This window comes from Leptinotarsa decemlineata, unplaced genomic scaffold (assembly GCF_025532065.1).
Source record: "Leptinotarsa decemlineata unplaced genomic scaffold, Ldec_3_MD MMD2_tig00004839_RagTag_RagTag, whole genome shotgun sequence".
Lineage (NCBI taxonomy): Eukaryota > Metazoa > Arthropoda > Insecta > Coleoptera > Chrysomelidae > Leptinotarsa > Leptinotarsa decemlineata.
In genome coordinates this window covers 174042-187590 of record NW_027412612.1, presented here as the reverse complement: position 1 = coordinate 187590, position 13549 = coordinate 174042, and the positions used below count along the sequence as shown (strand labels likewise).

Genomic DNA, 13549 nt, shown 5'->3' with positions numbered 1-13549 from the left:
TTCATACGAGTACTTTTATTCAGAAAATTGTCTAAGTAACTTGATTGTGACTTTGTAGCAAAACAACTGACTCCTGCATGAAAGCTCATCAAAAAAATTCATTTGTTCAGTCGAATCTCCAAAATTTGGTTGATTTTGAATAATCACTTGAAAAGTTATCAAAGAATAACATTTTTCATTTTCTAACTTTGAGGGTCCGTAACTTGGTAACGAAAGATTTTAGGAACAGAAGTTATATGAAGTACTGGTGATATTTTGACCCCATCTATACATTCTCGAAAGAAAAAGAGGAATTCCAGGGACGCTCTGTATATTAGATCCATGAAATACATTATTCATAAAATTAAACTCATTTTCAAATCAAGTGATCCTAAAACTCTGAGAAAAATCTTTTAGATATTTTTCAAACAGATGTTCTCGTTAGATAATATTAAAAATTCTCACATCAGAAATCTTTTTTTATAATTATTTTTATGCAAACTCTCAACTTGTATATCTATTTCAATGTTATTCAATTCCAGGAAGCTTGATGTTACAACGTATTCCCAATGCTGAGCGAGATATAAACTATTTGACCCGTGTGATGGTAATTACTCTGCATTTGGCATGTCTATTGACCCGTCTCCTAGACCATCATACTAGTACCGAACAAGTCACTAGAGAGATACATAAAGCTATATTCGACTTGGTTAAACTCAATATTAAAGCTAGATCTGGCAGAATGATGCTTCATCTAGCTTGTTGCAGAGATGCTGCCATATTGGGAAGGTATCCAGCATGTCAGTTTCCTTCTCCACATTTAGCAGAGGTAAGTATTGGAACTACTAAAAATAAATCTGAAAGTTATATTCACTTCATAACCAATCATTAGGTAACGAAGGAAATCATGTTAGTTTCACTCGTGCATGTAACCTACAACTTTCAATCCATTCATATTACATAACATTTTATTACAATATAAAATATGTTAGGTTGTTGACATAGGTTGAATTAGGCACTGTTCAAATTATCAAAATGAGATTAGAAACAGAAGTCAACCCTCAATTTACTTGTCAAATTTTCAACAGTTATTGTTGCAATAATGTTGTCTCTTCAGGAAAGAATAGAAATAGTTTTAATATGTGGTGAGAATACACCATACCGGCAAGTAGCTAACATTTTTAATGAACGGCATCCAGGAAAAAATTTTCAACATACTACTGTGTCAAGGATAATGTCGAAATTCAGAGAAACAGGATCCGTAGCAAATCAATTTAAGAAAAAGCACACTCCTAGTAAATATGATGAGTAGGCCCAACTTAACATTTGTTTAAAAGTTATTGAACACGGGCAAACGAGCATAACCGATATTATGAAAAATACCGATTACAAGAGAGAAAGTGTTAGAAAAATTTTATTAAAGAATAAATTTTGGCCTTACAAGCCAAAATTTATTAACACATCAGAAGAACGAGATTTTGATGTCCGTTTGGGGTTTTCATTCTGGTTTCAAGGAGAGAGAGAAGAAAATGTAAAGTTTCCGTATAAAATTTTATGGACAGATGAGGTACCGTTCTCTTCAAATGGAATGGTAAGTTCTCCCAATTGCCCAGTTGAATGTGGTGATCAGTATTCCTTCAAAACTAATGTATGGTGTGGGATACTTAACGACCAAATAATTGGGCCATTTTTCTTTCGGGAAAATTTATCATCCGTTGGTTATCTCAACCTTTTAAATAATGAGGTTAGTGAAGTTTTAGATAATATGTCTTTAAATATTAAATACGACCTATGGTATCAGCTTGATGGCGCACCAATACATCACACGGTTGCTGTAAAACAGTCCCTCCAACAAATGTTCAGAGGCAAAGTTATTGGACGTAACTGGGAACATTATTGGTCACCTAGATCACCCGACTTGACGCCTTTAGGCTTTTTCTTGTGGGGTTACCTGAAACAAAAAGTGTACCGAAATAGACCATTTACTGACATACAACATCTGGAAAATACCAAAAAACTACCTACCTACTTACAAACCTCTCCAACATCAATATCCCCAAAGACATAGAAAATATACTCGCTCTAGGAGAAAAATATTCCACTGCAATAATTTCAGAAAGCCAAATTCCTTTCACTGAATATATAGCCAGTATAGAGACAATAATAATTAATAATAAACAAGACACCAATAACGAAATAAGATTACAAATTGTCAATGCCATTAACAAACAAAAATAAAATGAAGAACAATAAGAATAATCAAAAACTCAACTCAAAACAAATAATAATTTAATCAAAACAAAAAGATTCATCAAAAACAACCCTCAAGTTATAATTACTAAATCTAACAAAAGTAATAAAACGGTTACCATGGACACCACAGAATATGAAAATAAAATGAAACTATTACTTAATGAAAAAAAAAACATCAAAAAAATAAAAAATGATCCCACCAATAAATACCAACTCACAAACAATAAACTCATTAAAAAATGGAAATCAAAACAATACATTTCAAATCAACAAGAAAAAAACTTAATAATCCAAAATGCTATCGCACCCAAAATATATGGCCTACCCAAGTCACACAAAACCAATATACCCTTAAGACCCATTGTATCCAGCATTCAATCCCCATTTTATTATCTTTCAAAATTTTTAGGGAACAGCATATCCAATATTATCAACAAAAATAGCTACTATGTTAAAGATTTATTTTCTTTCAAAAACTTCATAGACACCATTAGAATTCCGGACGACCACATACTAATTTCACTAGACATCACATCCCTATACACGAACATTCCCAACCAACTGGTAAAAAACATTATCACAAAAAAATGGAACCTCATACAAAACCATATCCCCATTACCAATGAAAGAATTCATCAAGGCCATTGAAACAACCTCATCAACCAACTATTTCCAATATAAAGACTATTTTTTTCAACAACTAGACGGTTGTGCAATGGGATCCCCAATATCAAGTATCTACCATAGCTCAACTTGTAATGGAAGAACTAGAAGAAACTGTCATATCAAAATTGAATTTCGAACTCCCGTTCTATAAAAGATATGTTGACGACTGTATCATGGCGATCCCTCAATCAAAATTAGAAGAAACTATCAAAATAATCGATTCATTCCATGAGAAATCACAGTTCACAAGCGAAAAAGGAATAGACAATAGAATAAATTTTTTAGATCTTACCTTAATTAAAAAAAAAAACAAAATTATAACCAAATGGTACACTAAACCGACGTAGTCAGAACGTTACTTAAACTTTAATTCAAATCACCCTATAACACATAAAAAAACCGTTGTGAAGTGGTATGGCTGATAGAGCAATACACCTTAGTAGTCCTTCGTTGAGAGAAGAAGCACTAAATAAAGTAAGAAAAACCCTCCTCAATAATAATTATCCCCTTCAGTTCATAAACAAAATAATAAAAACAAGAATTCATAAATATTATAACCAAACAAGATACCCACAAAAGACTCCAGAAATGAAACAATACATTACAATTCCTTATGTACCAAATTTATCAGAAAATATAAGAAATATTCTCTCCAAACACAACTATCAAGTAGTGTTCAAACCCATTAACTTACTTAAACAGCTCTACACCCCCATAAAAAGTAAAACCCTAAAAATGAAAAACCCCAATCTTATCTATAGTATCCCATGCAATGACTGCGAGAAAGAATACATAGGCATGACCTCACAATTATTACGAAATAGACTAAATGGCAATAAATATATGAAAAATTCAAGTACATCACTGAACAAACACATCATTCAAGAAAATCACAACCCCAATTTTAAAAACACCAAAATGTTAACTTTTGAATCCAATACAAACAAAAGAATAATAAAAGAAATGATTCATATTAAAAAAAATAAAAACTCTATGAACAACAGAACAGACATAAAATACCTAAATCAAATATACTATACATTAATATAACTCAATCAGCCAATTCAAACAAAACCAAAATCTACCCTCATCTCCCCCATTATAGCCAACAAACATCCCCTTTTTTTTGTCAGATGGAGTAGTAGAAAGCCAAAAACTTTCTTTCCCAAAAAGTTATTATTAAACTACCACTAGCAAAAAAAATTCCTTGTAGATATATATATATATACATATCTGATACACCATCTACTTTTACAAAACTTCGTCAGGAGATTTGTTAGCCCAGGCTTATACGAACGCTTTCAATGGATATAGAAGTTTTTTCCGAGCTTCGTAACATTTTCACTTGTAGAAAAATGCTTGATCTGAACTCATACTTTCCCACATTCGACTACTTACCCGAAATCAGCTTTTTCGGATAACGGTGTAAGTACGGAAATGTACTGTTTCCGATCTAGTTAGGATAATAAAAATATAATAACTAACAGTGCGTTATTCCATTCAGCTTGCCAAAGCAATTTTAACTTCTGCGCTATCTTAGATACAAAAGAGTTTGAAATTGCAGATTTGAAAACCTGACGGTACAAGAATAATCGAAGTGTGACTGAGTAGAAATGGGTAAATGAGAAATAACATTTTTTTCACAAATGAAAAATCTGAAATGTGATGAATGATCTGGTAATGAATTTATTGAAAAAATGAATAGTGACTATCCAGAATGTCTACCTCTTTCAATAAATTCTATACAAAAATCCGCAGCAGCACTATGGGTTTTCGCTATATAACTTAGTTCAAATTTAGGAAACACTTGCTACATGAATAGCATTTCACAAGTGTTGTTCATGACAAAGAATTTGGAGAACGAGGTTTTAATGACGAACGAGAACGGGAATGTTTCCTACTTATTGGAATTGGCCGCGGTGGTAGTGCGCCCGACTCACGATCGGAAGACCATGGGTTCGATTCCTGCCTCAATCAGATATTTTTCTCGAGATAATTCATCTGGTTGAAGCTGGGATGATTCTGCAACCGTGTTAGGAATCACACGTTGAAAGGTAAGACCTCGTTAGTCCTTAACTCGCACAAGTTTCTCTACTTCTGAGAGTTGTCGTTCGTATGGGGGCGACAACTGATTAACGGAAAAACAGATTTTAAACAGATTAATGGATATGGTAATGCTTGAAGAAACACATGCATTATGAATATTTAATACAACAGTCCTGAACAAACTGTAACGTCTATTTGAATAAAAAAATTTTGATGAGCTTCCGTGAAGTATCATATTTATTCTAATACTCACTACTTTCTACACACATTCACATCATCAAATCGATATACCAAATTTGAAACATCCATTCGAAATAAAAATGAAAACACAGGAAAATAAGATTTCATTTGAGAGTTAGGAATTGGAAAACAGTGAATTACTTAAAATTAAGTAGATTCTATGATATTTATTTATAATCGTCATATACCCATATATTCTTTAATTATTCTCTAATTATATAACGGTTCTCAAAGAGTTTCGCGCTAAAATAGTAAACGCGTGTCAAACAATTGCAGAATCCGTAGAAATACTGAAACTTTAATGAAATGAATAAAAACACTTTTGTCTAATAACCTATAATTAATTTTATTTATATGACCGTTTTCGGGTCTGCCCCCATTATCAAGTATTGAAAAAATACTTAATAATGGGGTCAAACCCGAAACTGGTCATATAAATAAAATCAACTAGTGGTACTTAGACAAAAGTGTTTTTATTCATTTCATTTAAGTGATCATGAATTACCACAAAATAAACAAGTATCAATCATACATAATACAGAAACTATATGAAACAAAAATAGTTAATAGTAAAGGCATCTTTTTCTTTTCCTAATATATTTTTTTCCGGTAAACTAACATATAGTTTACCTCTGAAAAACTGGATTTGTCAGGATTTTATAAACACTTGATACCCCCACAATGAAATCCACTGATACACTGAAATGGATCACGTTCCTGGTCAGCCCTTCGATGTGGCAGCATTGTCGGGCTTGGGAAGCTAACCTGAAATGCCATCGGAAAACGAATCCACATGTTTCTAGAAATGATATTAAATCGAGAAAGGTTAATGCAGTTAAACTGCTGGAAAATAATTCCATAAAAATCAAAATATGAATAGATAAGTACTTTATGATCATTCCCATATTGATTTCAATTTAAGAGCCAGCGGTAGACAGCTGTTTCAGCCTATTGGGCATCGTCAGTACCGGGCAGGCGGTCCTCGATTGAAGACAAAATGTTGATAGTCATCATCGTTTCTAGAAACATGTGGATTCGTTTTCCGATTTCATTTCAGGTTAGCTTCCCAAGTTTCTGCTACCGCAGTTGTCGGTTGATTGGTCAAACCACCAAAACTGATATAAAAACTTGTCAAGTTGACTTGGGTGTCACACCAATAGATGGTTCTACTTATGTTTCGCTTGCGTTTACGCAGCTATTTTGATCAAGTACTTTTCCGATTTTTCACATTTTGTCTTACCCATTCGTCCCTCTGACGAAAAACAGTCCAAAGGGTAAGGGAGCAAGGCTCCAGCCTGATAGAAACGATGATGACGATGCCCAATAGGCTGAAACAGCTGTCTACTGGTGGCTCTTAAATTGAAATCAATATGGAAATGATCATATATATATATATATATATATATATATATATATATATATATATATATATATATATATATATATATATATTTATATATTCCCATTCCCATTATTATTTTTATAATTACCAAAATGTATTTTTGTTTGTGCATACCCTAACGGGTATGCGGTTATAGTAGTAACTAATCCCTCGGCTTTCATTTTTTCGAAAGTTGGTAAATTTTGCTGGTGGAGTTGGGAAAATTGGATTCCTTCCCCCCCTGGTTTTTCTTTTCGCTACGGCCCTGCCTGCACAGAATTTTTTGAAGAATCATCCAGAATTGATACAAGATCTGATAAAGGCAACGTGACAGTGATTATGAAAAAATCTGATTATATCGAGAAATCTCTTGAGATTATTAATGATAGTGATTCTTATGTTAAACTCAATAGAGATCCTGTTTCAACAATACAACAAAAGGCAAATAAAATCATCACAGATTTGAAAAAATCAAAAATGATATCAGAAGATGAAGCAAAAATGTATATGATTAATAATTCCATATCACCTAAGTATTATGGACTGCGTAAAATAAATAAAGCTGATATGAAATTGAGACCCATTATTTCTTCCATTGACGCTCCAAATAGCAAAATTGCCCAAATGGTCACTGAAATTCTCACTGATGCATATAATTATGAAAATGAATTCTATATTAAGGATTCTTTCGATTTTCCCAATTTTATAAATGAAAAATCATATCCTCCAGATTATATTCTGATCAGCCTAGATGTGTTTTTCACTTTTCGGCAATATATCCATGAATCTAGTGTAGAAAAGTATTATCAAAAGATGGAGTGATATAAATAAAAAATGTTCAATAACCCAAAAAAATTATTGAAATAATTGATTTCATCTTCAACTCAAGTTATTTCTCTTTCGAAGGTAAATACTATAAATAAATTCTTGGTACTCCAATGGTAGCTACTGTTTCTCCTATTATAGCTCAATACGTAATGGACGATCTTTTTGAAAACATACTTCCTAAACTAAGTTTTGAAATTCCTTTTTTAAAGAAATACGTTAACGATGTCATTTGTGCAATACCTCATGACAAATCTCATAAAATTCTTGATGTCAATAGATATTGTAACGAATTAAAGAATTAACTGTCTTAGACAAATTTATTTTTAACAATATTTCACTATCACAACTAATTTATATATAAAAATTAGCAACTAACGCTTAATTCAGCTTCGCAGTGTACGAATTCTTTCTTTAAACGCACGATTCACTTTCTAGGTACAGGCTGCCATCTCGGGACGAGAGGCCGATTTATATATTGGCAATGACCGTTCTAGATTTCTCTAGTTGTTTCGGTAGTGGCCGAGAATGTTCGCAGCGACTTGTCGAGATCATTCCTTTCGCGAAGAGTCATGTGTTTACTGACTGAGATATCGGTCAGGGCCGGCTTCAGATTCATTACATTGCCCCCTTCTTAAAGACGTTTCGCCCCGAAATGTCATCCTTGGTGTATGTCGATACCTGCAGGGCTCTCCATATCTGCACTGTGAAGTTCGATGGAAGTAACACTCCACAGTCTTTATGCTCGGTCGTAGAAGATGGTTACCACACACCAAAATCTTGATGCCGCTGGATCTGAAGATCGTTTCCAACATGCTCCTCACAATTCTTCAGTCCAGCCTGTCGAGTCCAGAGGCTAATTTTGGGATTGCCAAGCCCACGAGATTCTGGTCGAGCATCGTGTCCTTAAGTTTAGTAATAATCCTCCAGACATCTTCATAGGACGGTTTGTCTCGAGAATGCTTTTTGGTCACCAAGTAGAAAATGTTTCTCTGACCCTTCTTCAACTGTAGCGCTCCTCCGGCTTCAGGATTCTGTTCTCGTAATGTTTGGAGCTGACCAAATTTCTTGTTGAATACCACAGGAATACCCTTGGACATTTGAAGATCCTCTGCCACGCAGTGAGCTAGTGCGTAATCAACTGGAACCTTGAAAAGGTCTCGTGGCTCTTCTCGATTTACCCCATGTACGACCTTCTGTCCGTTCGAGTATAAGGACATGAATTGCTGGAACGTCATTACATCCTCTGCTGGTCTGAGAGCGCGAACTTGGTAGTGATTCCCATTATAAGGAGCCAATCTATTCAAATGGATGACCCTAGGCTTTCCTCGAGGTGGCTTATGGATTCGGTAGACGAGGTCATTAATCTTTTTCATGATTTTGTACTGACCGTCCCACGAGTTCCACAACTTCGGTGATAAACCACGGCGTCACTTAGGATTGTACAGCCAAACTAGGTCACCGATTTCTAATTCTCCAGCATTCGCCTTGATGTCATAGGCCTCCTTCATCCTATCGCTGGCACTCCGGATGTTCAGACGGACTCGTTCATGAATGTTTTCCATTCTCTGCCGAAGCTTGCTGACATAGTTTTCCCCCGCAGTGTCTTGTTATGGAGGCGTCCCAAATGGTCGCAAGGAAGCCGCAGCTCTCGGCCCATTAAAATACTGGCAGAGGTTTGGCCGGTTGACTCATGCACTACCGAACGATAAGCCAGCAGGAACATGGAGGTATTGGTCCCAGTCTCTTTGATGGTCAGAGACTACCTTGGACAAGTGGCGGTTTATGGTCTTATTCATTCGTTCCACCATTCCACCGGACTGTGGATGTAAGGCTGTGGTTCTGGTCTTACGAATGTCCAACAGTTTACATATTTCTTGAAACAGGTTGGACTCAAAATGTCTGCCCTGGTCCGAATGCAACTCCAATGGGACACCAAATCGACATATCCATTCCTTTACCAGGACGTCAGCGACGGTAAAGGCTTCCTGGTTGGGCAGGGAATAGGCTTCTGCCCACTTGCTGAAGTAGTACATGGCTACCAGGATGTATTTGTTCCCATGGTCGGACTCTTGGAACGGGCCGGCGATATCGATGCGATTCTCTCAAAAGGACTTCCCACGTTATACTGGCGCATTGGAGCTTTCGGTCGCATCCTAGGTCCGTTACTGGCAGCGCAAACAGCACACTTTATGCACCAGTCCGTGACGTCGGCTTGACAATTAACCCAGTAAAACCGTTGTCTTACTTTCTGGAGGGTCTTCGTTACTCCCAGATGTCCTCCAGTGACTCCATCATGGATTTCTCTGAGCACCTCCCGTCGTCTGCTCCTGGGTACCACTGTCTGGCGCCTTTCTTCTGCACCGTCTTCAGATTCCAATACCCGCTTCCGAACTCCGTTTGCCAAGGTAAAGGAGTTCCATTGTGCCCAGTAGGATTAACCGCTGGTGAATAACCTGCTACCTCCTGCCTCGATGGTCTTCGGTTACTTTTCTTCCATCGGATGACTAAACCAAGATCTGGATCTTCTTCTTGGTCTTCCTTGATCTTATTATCCTCCCAGCTGTCGTCTACAGCTCTAGTCCTACAAATGGCTGCTTCCTTCTCTTCTGCTCGTCGGCAATGTGAGCAGTCATCGGGGCATGGTCTCCGTGACAAGGCATCTGCGTTTTTATGGCTAGTCCCAGCTCGATGTTCTATTTCGAAGTTAAATTCTTGCAGAAGCCATTTGAGAGCTGCATGGTCCGTTCTCAACAGAAATCGTCTTCTATACACGTATTTGTAAAAATGCTCTACACCTTTGACTACGGCCAACAGCTCTCACCTGGTGACACAGTAATTACGCTCTGGTTTACTGAGCGTTTTGCTAAAGTAGCCAATAACTTTCTCCTGTCCATCCTGGATTTGAGAAAGGACTGCTTCAAGTCCCACGTTGCTGGCGTCCTTATCCAAAATGAACTTTCCGTCAGGTAGGGGATAGCTCAAAACAGAAGCGTTGATCAAAACTCTTTTCAACTTCTTGAATGAGTCTTGACATTCCTCAGACCACTGGAACTGAATATGCCTTTCTGTAAGTCGGGTCAATGGTTTGGCGATGTTGACAAACCCCAGTACATATCGGCGGTAGTAGGTGCATAAACCAAGGAAGCTCCGAAGCTGGTGTATGTCTTTTGGAATGGGCCAATCCTTAACTGCTTTGATCTTTTGTTCGTCTACCGCCACTCCTTCCCCAGAGACAACGTGGCCAAGGTAACGGACTTCTTTCTGGAACAGACACGTCTTCAGCCAACAGGACCCTAATCATCTCTTCGCTTCTTCCAAGAGCACCAGCTCTTTTCCGCCGACACGTAGGACGCCGTCTTGAAAATTCAGCTTAAACCCTCTGGAATTCATTATGTCCATTCCAATGATCGCATCGTCCTCGATATCCGCCACCAATGCACGATGTTTCAATTTTGTGCTGTCCAACACCAATTCAATTGGAAGTTCTTCAAGTACATTGGCTGGGTCCCCTGTCGCAGTGCGTAGCTTCCAGCTTGACGGTTCAATTCTTGCCGGTGTTTTGGCAAAGGTTGGCCCAAGAATTGAATGAATGAATGAATACGTTTATTTAGGAAATCCTAATATACATACAATAATAATAATAATAATAATAATATACAATAATAATAATAAATCAGTAAACAATAATAATATGTCCTTAACCAACAATAATAATAACTAATAACTAGAGTCATACATATGACTGTAACCTAACAATGTTGAGAAATAAAATAGAAAAGGAAATAAAATTCAAAGTTAACTAACTTAGATAAGACTATACTAACAATTTAAAACATACTGATACATGATAATAAATGTTAAGGTTTAAGACTACTGATGTTCTGCATCATTGAGTCTTTTCCTACAAAATTGTGTTTGTTTTAATATAGTTGTTCAGTTTAGATTTAAATATATAAATACTTTCGCTTTGTTTTATGTCTCTTGGCAGCTTATTAAAATGGTTTAAACCTTTATAAAACAATAGATTCATTTAGCTGGTTAATCTGCATCTTGGCAAGTGAAAAAGATAACTATGTCTTGTCTCGTAGTTGTGAGTACTATCACGATAAATAATGAATTCATCAAAATAAGATGGTAACATATTATTAATAGTCTTAAAAATAAATATCATTGCTGATCTATAGAACCTTTCTTTTATTGATAACCATTGTAATGCGTCGAGCATAAACTTTATGCTTGTATAATGATTACATTTTAATATGACTCTCATTCCACGATTTTGTAGTTTTTGTTAAGTCGAAATTTTGTTTTGATCACACCCATATAGTAATGTACTACCTGTATCTAGCAGCATGGTGCAAGGCTCGTTGTTGATGAGGCCGTCTACGAAAACACCTTTGTCTTGTCATTGGAGAACGGCAACATATGCGTTTTTTACGTACAGGCCGACGATTGCCCCTTCTCATCGATCCCCTCTAGTTTTCCTGATTTGATGTCGATTTTTTGAAAGCTGGACATTTACTACGCACATGTCCAATTTTCCCACAGTTTCAGCATCTTATTTGTTTCCTCTCAGGCAACACTTCTTTCATTACTTTTCTAATGGTGGCCTCAATATCAGCAGGCACTTGTCCATCTTCCTCGATAGCTCGAACTTTGCTCTGGCTCTTGCAGGATTGTTTTGCGGCCTCAAACTCCAGAGCGCTTGCCAGCGCATCCACGAGATGTTTGGGATGAGCTTGTGTCAAGGCCTGCCTCGTTTCTTGGTCGCGAAGTTCGTCCAAGAATGCCTGAACTGCTAACCGCTCCATAACATTTTTCGGTGTAACAGGATATGCCAGACGAACCAATCGAGCAATGTCGGCTTCAAACTCCTGTAGGGATTCTCCCGATTTCTGGCAGCGGTTCTTCAGCTGTGAATGGTAAACGTGCTCTAGGTGTGCCTGTCCATACCGTAGCTCGAGATGTTTTATAATTTGGTCATAGTCTTCCTGTTCTTGGGCCTTGAGGGTTTGCAAAATATTCGTTGCTTCCCCACGCAACGCCAGTGTTAATGCTACCGCCTTTTCTCCTGCATTCCATCCATTCGCTCTGGCCGCAGCTTCGAATTGTCGGCGGTAATTTGCCCAAGGAGTTTTTCCGTCGAACTGGGGCGGCTTCATGGAGAGCTTTCCTGGTTCAGAACTGAGTTTGACGTCTTTCAGTTCCGGAATTGAGTTTTCAGTAGTTTGCAACTTGCTATTTGTTTCCTTTATCTCGCTGATTTCTGCCTATACTCCGCCTTTGATTTCCTCTACTTCAATGTTCATTTCCTTCCTGATTTTATCTATCTCTGTCTCGATCGTTCCTATCCTTTCTTCGAGTAGGCTCGCCACACTACACCACACACTCCACACTCTTTCTTCAAGCCTTCGGCATTCTCTAGGAGTTCTTCCTTCAAGCTATTTGAATTCTCTAGAAATTTATCTTCCAAACTTTTCGAATTTTCCAGAAGCTTGTCTTCCAAACCGTTCGAGTTTTCCAGAAGTTCATTTTTTAAACTCTTCGAATTTTGTTGAAGTTGATCTTTCAGCGATTTGGTATTCTTCTCGAGTTTGCTCATTATTGAACTCAAATCACCCCCAGAAACTTCGGGATCTTCTCCTGATTCAAACAAGTTATCCCATAGTCTCTTCTGGAGTACTGATTTCATTCCGGAAGAATCTTGCTGTCTCTCCTCCAATTCTTGCTTCAATTCGGCGACTTTCAAGTCCACTAGGCGCACTTCCCTCGAACACATTTTGTCTCTTATTGTCTATTTTCCACAAAACTGAATACGTCCTCTTATTTTAATCGATTCCGAAACACTTATTTATTTTCACAAGTCTATTTTCGCGAGAAACGTATCAGTTTATGTTTCCGTAGTCCAGTACTGTCAACGTAGCGAAACACAACGAATCACCAGTCTACCTGCGCGAACAAATAAGTCTTATAGTAAATTTCACCGTAATACAAGGATTGTCCACCAAGCGCTCACAAATTTATTTTAAAAAAATCCTATTTCTTACACCATTTGTAACGAATTAAAGAGATAACTGTCTCAAACAAATTTATTCTTAACAATATTTCACTATCACAACTAATTTATATACAACACTTAGCAACTAACGCTTAATT

The 13549-nt window shown here is 36.9% G+C and overlaps 1 protein-coding gene across 7 annotated transcripts in view; it reads left to right on the top strand.

The window, feature by feature from the left end:
- Nucleotides 1-13549, top strand: part of LOC111512544 (protein fem-1 homolog CG6966) — a 452752-nt gene that overhangs the window by 417146 nt on the left and 22057 nt on the right. For all 7 annotated transcript variants that reach the window (XM_074179254.1, XM_074179257.1, XM_074179255.1 and 4 more), the window contains one exon: nucleotides 522-808. In XM_074179254.1, coding sequence (XP_074035355.1) covers nucleotides 522-808 — 287 coding nt within the window. The remainder of the gene's footprint in view (nucleotides 1-521; nucleotides 809-13549) is intronic.